General features: G+C 51.1%; 1 protein-coding gene across 1 annotated transcript in view; it reads left to right on the forward strand.

Moving 5' to 3' along the window:
• Nucleotides 1–4,525: 4,525 nt before the first annotated feature.
• The window catches only part of SMS (spermine synthase), a 61,418-nt gene continuing 58,833 nt past the window's right edge, over nt 4,526–7,110 (forward strand). Inside the window, exon 1 of the mRNA XM_017540696.2 lies at nt 4,526–4,822. Within this exon, the coding sequence (XP_017396185.1) occupies nt 4,774–4,822 (49 nt within the window). The 5' untranslated portion in view covers nt 4,526–4,773. The remainder of the gene's footprint in view (nt 4,823–7,110) is intronic.

The raw sequence follows: 7,110 nt of genomic DNA on the forward strand, positions 1-7,110 counted from the left end.
TCACTCTGTCGTCCATGCTGGAGTGGTGTCACAATCTCAGCTCACTGCAACCTCCGTCTCCCAGTTGAAGTGATCCTCCCATTTCAGCCTTCTGAGTAAATGGGATTACAGGCACCTGCCACCATGCCTGGCTAATTTTTGTATTTTTGGTAGAGATGAAGTTTTACCATGTTGGCCAGGCTGGACTTGAACTCCTGACCTCAGGTGATTTGCCCACCTCGGCCTCGCAAAGTGCCTGGCCTTACATACTCCTTTTAATCCACATTTTAAATAGTGTTTAAATAGCTGGGTGAGTCTCACATTCATCTGAAAAAAATGTCAGGGGAATGATCCAGATCTTTGTCAGCCACTCTAACCCTAAGAGCTAAGCCAAGTTTTTAAGAGAGGAAGTGATTTCACCACAGCTGTACACAGGGGGCAGGGAGGTGGACTGTCTCCAAGGGTCCCAAAGAACTGGTGATAAATAAATAAAAATAAAAACAATGAAACAAAAGACTGCTGGCTTTGATGGCTAGGGCAGCTGTAAAGGACTGCCAGCCCCCATTAACTCCCTCACCAGCCCTTCAAGGAAAGTTTGGGACAGCAGGATAATGGGTGGCTTTATAGTTCAGGCCGGTAACTTCTGGTTATTTCCAATTAGCACCTCCGCACCCATCACTGCCACCACCAGCACCTTTTTGTCAGAGGGCTCTTTTCTGCTTTTGATTTCCTTCTTCCCAGTAGGAACTGTTGCTTACCGGGTAGGACAGTGTGGCTCTTTCTCTGAATTTATAGAAACTCTGTTGCTGATGTCCAGCTTGGCCTGTCTGGTCAGAAGCAAGTGGGCCCATTTGAAAGGGTGGTTGGGATAGGAGTAATACCTAATACTAGCATTTTCCTAAGTGGGTCACCAAAGCTTTCATCCTAAGCCTGGACTTCATCTTCTTGTCTATATTGTCACTGCACTGTAGCCACACACTCCCAAGAACACACCTGGAGTTGAACAAGTAGTTTTCTTCTTTTTGCAGGCGGGGGAAACACATACTATGGGAAGAGAGGTGGTGGTAGGGCGAGGGCTCTTAGTAAGAGAGTGCGAGAAAGGATGACTCAGAAGATTTGCACCTGGGTATGTTAGAGACACCCGGACAGTGATGACCTGTCAGGTGAGAATGACCCCGTATGACAAGTGCACCTGAATGTGTGTTTGGAATTCCCAGCATGGCCAACCAGAGAATTCCTCTTTATCTTTGGGGAACATCTGAGCCTCCGGCCTGGCCAAAGGAGTGTGGGCCCTGAAGGGGATTGAGGCCCTTTATTTGGAGTAAATGAAGGTTGCCAGGTTGTTAGGGGGAGGGCATTCTCCTGTTGAGCCTACTGTTACTGGATCATCCCTGTATGTGAGTTACCAATAAACTCTATGTCTCTGAGTCCCTTCTTTGGCCCCTTGAACCTGGTGCCATCCCTATTGAAGTTAATAGGTATCTGGCACAACACTGTGTCAGGTGGTTTTGGAGAGCCTTTAGGGAAGCCAGCTGTTGCTCTGGATTGGAAGCTCATGGTGGGGGATTCTATGATTGGATGTTTTAACAAATATTCTCTAGAAGCAGAGAAAATTAGAGCCAGGCTATAGCTGTGGTTGGTAAAGAAGCAGCAGTCATTCATATTAGCCAGGATTGGGGGTGAGGTGGTGTTTGGTCACATTTGTGGTTTGGACTATGTTTTCTGTGTGTTCAGGCATGATTACAGAGTGGTCTTGTTTGTGTTTTGTCCCACCCTGGTCATAGAGTGGCCTTGCCTGATGTTGGTGTTCTTGGGAGTTGTTTCTGTTCAACAGGACACCCAGGCACAGCTGTGAGTGCCTGGCCAGCACCGTGAAGGCAGGACAGCTTTACTGTTTCTCAGTCTTCCTTTTAGGTCAAGAGCAGTCAGCGACAGGCTGCAGGATATGAATCCACGATATCCATATTTTCACCATTGGCAAGACTGTTTCAAGAATGCAGGCTCGGCCGGGCGCAGTTGCTCACGACTATAATCCCAGCACGTTGGGAGGCTCAGGCAGGTGGATCACCTGAGGTCAGAAGTTTGAGACCAGCCTGGCCAATATGGTGAAACCCCATCTCTACTAAACACACACACACACACACACACACACACACACACACACACGGAGTAGTGGTGGCACACTCCTGTAGTCCCAGCTACTCAGGAGGCTGAGGCAGGAGAATTGCTTGAAGCAGGGAGGCAGAGGCTGCAGTAAGCAGAGATTGCACCACTGCACCCCAGCCTGGGTGAGACAGAGCAAGACTCCTCAAAAAAAAAAAAAAAAAAAAAAAATTCAAGCTCTAGTCAGACTAGGGTAAATCTTGTCTCTGCTGTGTCTTTTGTTACAGAACGAGCTGCTGAAGTGCCTGATAACAGCTGTGAGCTGTGCAGTATTTAAGACTGTGCACAGGATCCACTGATCGACTGTAACACAATTACCACAAACAAAATGATTATTAGTGCTGAAACAGGCCTGGAAGCCAAAGGCTGAGATTATAAAACGCAGGTAATGAGAACATGTTCCCGAATCCAAATAGATACTCACAGCCCATTTAGAAGTATTTAAAACAGGCCTCGAGCCTTTGGTTTCTGTCCATGTCCTACCTCTGACAGTCCTGCCAGGATTATGATACTGGTAAGTAGGACGTGCACTGGGAACATCCTTACAGTAACTCCTAATGCTACCCCAACAATGTGGGTTCCATATTGAGGCCAATTTATCTCTGATGTTGTGCTAACATCATGAAGCATTTGTTGTGGTTTTTATTTGTTTTTTTTTGAGAGTCTCAAAAAAACAAAAAAAACAGAGTCTGTCTCCCAGGCTGGAGTGCAGTGGCACGATCTTGGCTCACTGCAATCTCCACTTCCTAGGTTCAAGTGATTCTCATGCCTCAGCCTCCTGAGTAGCTGGGATTACAGGCACGCGCCACCATGCCCAGCTGATTTTTGTATTTTAGGTAGAGATGGGGTTTTGCCACGTTGACCAGACCGGTCTCCAACTCCTGGCCTCAAGTGATCCGCCTGCCTTGGTCTCCCAAAGTGTTGGGATTACAGGCATGAGCTGCCATGCCCAGCCAATGAAGCATCTGTTAAACTCCACTTTTGTTATGGCTGTCTGATAAGTTAATGGCAAAGCATCTCAGGTTTTTCCTCTCTTCTTTGTACCTTGCAGGAAACAATGTGAGGCACAAGTGCTAGGGATGAGAATTCAAGCCTGAGCCGAAAGGCCAACTGTGCTGCCAGACACAAGCTGCAGAGGATAACGAGCTACACAGTTTGCAGGCCCAGGGCAAAATAAAAACACGGGGCCTCTTGTTTGAGAATTATGAATTTCAAGATGGCAATAGTAGAATTAAAGTAAGTGAGGGGCCCTTTTGATGTAAGGCCCAATTCAGCACTCACACTGGTGCTGACCTGGGAAAGTACACCTGAGGCCCAGTGACCTAACTCCAGAGGAATGGCAAGAAGTGGAGAACATTCCAGGAAGAAAAAGAGGAGCTACAGACTGACATAGATAACTGAAGAATGAGAATTGTAATAGCTAACAAAATTGAGAACCTAGGATCCACAGAAGAAAGGCATGCAGAGTAACAAACAGGCGGCATGGGTAGGCAAAAATTAATGCAAGTGCTAGAAAAAGATAGTTCTTAACAGAGAAAAGTTGGTTCAACAGACCCTTGTTGACGACACTGCCCAGTTTTTGTAGAAAGGTGAAGAACTCAACAATTAACAGTCGTTGCCTGGGGGAAGAGATGAATTTAACATCCAGGTTCTTCGCTGCTTTTGTGGAGGCACACGAGTTCATTGATTTACATTTTGTCTAATCATTACAGCAATTCCTGTGGCCATGAGAGGCACAAAAGCCTGACGGATGATGGAGGCATTTGCGCAGAGATATTGTCAGTGCAATAAAGAATAATTTTAGTTCGGACGCTCATGCTCTCTCCCTTTGCCATCATTTTGTTGAACACCAGCCATAACCCCAGTGTCAAAAATAAGCCCACCTCAAAAAGGTCTATTGCCGTGAATAGAGGCGCCAGTGACGGAGGAGTCCTGGTAGAGAAGCAACTCCGGAGTCTGCAGTTTCCTAATTCAATATTATTAACAATGCTGTCCTCTTACTGTCTTCTCCCTCATTCCTATTTTGCGTGAAAATGTAAATAACGTAAATGCCCAAGCGCTTTCTATTCAGTCCCCAAACGCAAAGCAGACCCTGGCTAATTGTAACGATAATCCGAATGGGTTTAACTGCAACATTGCAAGAAAAGGCAGGCAGTACTCTTAGACTACAGGGGTGGATCTCATCATTTGATTTTCCCAACTCCGCCAGGAAATAAGAGGGGCCCTGGCTTGGGAGAGGTGTGTAGGGGGTGGGCCCCCCGGAAGTCCTGCTGCGCTGTTTAAATCTAAGGTGACCTAACGGATGGCGGGAGCGGCCGCGCTAGCCTTGGCGCAGGGCGCGGCCATTGGTGACGCACGCCGGGGAGCACGGCGCCCACGTTTCCACCATTAGCGAGTCCTCACACCCGGCGCTCGAAGTTCGGGGCTGGAGGCGTCCCGGCTTCCTCCCTCCCGGAGGCGGGCCCGGCCCCGCCCCCGCGCCCCGGGTCGCTGCTGGCGGCCCCTCCCACCTCCTAGTCCTGGCCTCCCCGGGCGCAGCGCACTCTCCGCCGGCCGCAGCCTGACACGCCGCGCGGCCCCCCAGTCTCCCACGGCCGCTCCCCCAGGCATGGCACAGGGCCTCGCCTCACTATGGCAGCAGCACGGCACAGCACGCTCGACTTCATGCTCGGCGCCAAAGGTGAGGGCTCCCGCCGCCACCTGCGAGGCCATCCCCACCGCTCCCGCCGCCTGGCGGGTTGGGGCCGGTGTCGGGCGGGGCGTGCGCCGCGGGCCGAACAATGCGGGCGGCCAGCCTGGAGCCGCAGTCTCCCGGGCTGCCGCGCAGCGCGCTGCGGGGCCGCGTGCACCGGCGGCCGGGCGGAGGCCGCTCCCCTGTTCCCGCGGCGCTCCGTCCCGGCCGCAGCTCGGGGCCTGGAGGGGCCGTCCCGGGTGCCCGCTGGCCGGGCCGCCCTTCCGGGCCCGGGCCGTCCACCCGCGCTCCCACGCGGGCTCGCTGCCTTCGCGCTCCCGCTCGGGGAGTCCCCAGGCTGCCGGGCGCGGGCAGACCCCTCATGGGACAAGGGTTGCAGGGACTGCGGCATAGCGAGGCGTGACCCGCGCAGCGAGCCCGGGCTGGGGGCGTGCGCCGCGCCAGGGTGGCCGCGCGACCTTTTCCTGTTCTTGCAGGCGGGTAAATTTCCCTCTTGGGGGCGGGGGTTTCCCCTCTTAGGGAGCTGGGGCTGGGGAAAGGTCTGCGGACGAGAGGCGCTTGCAGAATTCTCCACCGACTGCGTAGGAGACAGATCCCCCGGAAAGGAACGGGGGGACGGGAAAAGGAAACGATTATTATTATTGAGGGTGCGGACGGATGAGATCTGGGAGTGGGAGTCGTTTACACCCCGAATTGGGGAGGTCTTAAAAGGCCCGGCGTGGTGGCTCACGCCTGTTTGTAATCCCAGCACTTTGGGAGGCCGAGGCGGGCGGATCACGAGGTCAGGAGTTCCAGATCAGCCAACACGGTGAAACCCCCGTCTCTACTAAAAATACAAAAAATAACTGGGCGTGGTGGCACGCGCCTGAGTCCCAGTTACTTGGGAGGTTGAGGCAGGAGAATCGCTTAAACCTGGGAGGCAGAGGCTGCAGTGAGGCCGGATCGCGCCACTGCGCTCCAGCCTGGGGGACAGAGCAAGACCCTCTCTCCAAAAAAAAAAAAAGCCGACCAGAATAGACAGGGCTGGTAAAGTTGGAACTGTGTGTGTGTGCAGGAAATTTGAAGGGACAGATACTTAGCAGGCTTCTTTTCTCGGGGTGCCCCTGTGGTGGGGCACGGGAGTCTCAGGAAGAATAGAACTGCCCTTTCTTTTTCTGGCGGCTTTTAAACCTGTGACTGCCGCAGACTTGAATCTGCACTTTCCATAGGTCCCACTTGGAGTGGCTGGTTCATATTTTGCTTTTCTCACTGTTTTCCTCGAATTAGATGGAGCAGCCTTTGCTCTTACCATTTTTAACACTGACTCTTTCTTTCTCTCTCTCTTTCTTTCCTTCTTTCCTCCCTTCCTTCTTTCTTTTCTTTTTCTTTCTTTTCCACGGAGTTTTGCTCTTGTTGCCCAGGCTGGAGTATAATGGCGCGATCTCAAGCCAGCCTCCCCGCCCCCTTCCCTCCCCCCCATTTCAAGCGATTCTTCTGCCTCAGCCTCCTGAGTAGCTAGGATAGCTAGGATTACAAGCACCTGCCCTCACGTCTGACTAATTTTTATATTTTTAGTAGAGACGGGGTTTCACCATCTTGGTCAGGCTGGTCTTGAACTCCTGACCTCGTGATCCACCCGCCTCGGCCTCCGAAATTATTGGGATTAGGGATTACAGGCGTGAGCCACCGCCCCTGGCCGTTTTTTTCTTTCTTTCTGAATTTCTGAGTACTTACTTTGCATTTTCTGTCCCAAGTTAAAAGGATCTCTGAAGGCACAAGATTTCATAAAGATTTTAGGAAAGATTGGAGCAATATCTGGGTTTGACTCTAGCTTCTTCCTGATTGGCTCTGCGTGTGACCTTGGGTTTATGTTAACCTTTCTGAGCCTTCCCTGTCCATTAAAAAGAAAAAAAAAAAAAAAAACTGTACACCTCTTCCGGCTTTTACTCTTAAGCGGGTAGCTGTGGAGCACACTGTAGGGTTGTTAAGCAGTGTCAGTGTATTTGAGTGGTCTAAAGTGACTTGGAGAAAACAAAGCATGTGAATTTTAGTTCCCACATTTCCTAGGTGAGAATGGAGAGCAGGGGGACTGCTAGAGATGAAATGATGTTTGAGGGGTGGAGCTGAAGAGCCAAGGTTTTATTGAGTAATTACCCTGCCAGCTCTAGGGCTGAATGGTTAATGAGAGTTCTAGCATACTGAATTTAGAAGTGAGGAGAAATAAGAGTATTAGGCTCATCCAGGTAGTAAGGGTGAGCCTGGGAAGTGTCCCTGGTGTAAGTACCTTGTGAACACTC

Source organism: Cebus imitator, unplaced genomic scaffold (assembly GCF_001604975.1).
Source record: "Cebus imitator isolate Cc_AM_T3 unplaced genomic scaffold, Cebus_imitator-1.0 Scaffold128, whole genome shotgun sequence".
Lineage (NCBI taxonomy): Eukaryota > Metazoa > Chordata > Mammalia > Primates > Cebidae > Cebus > Cebus imitator.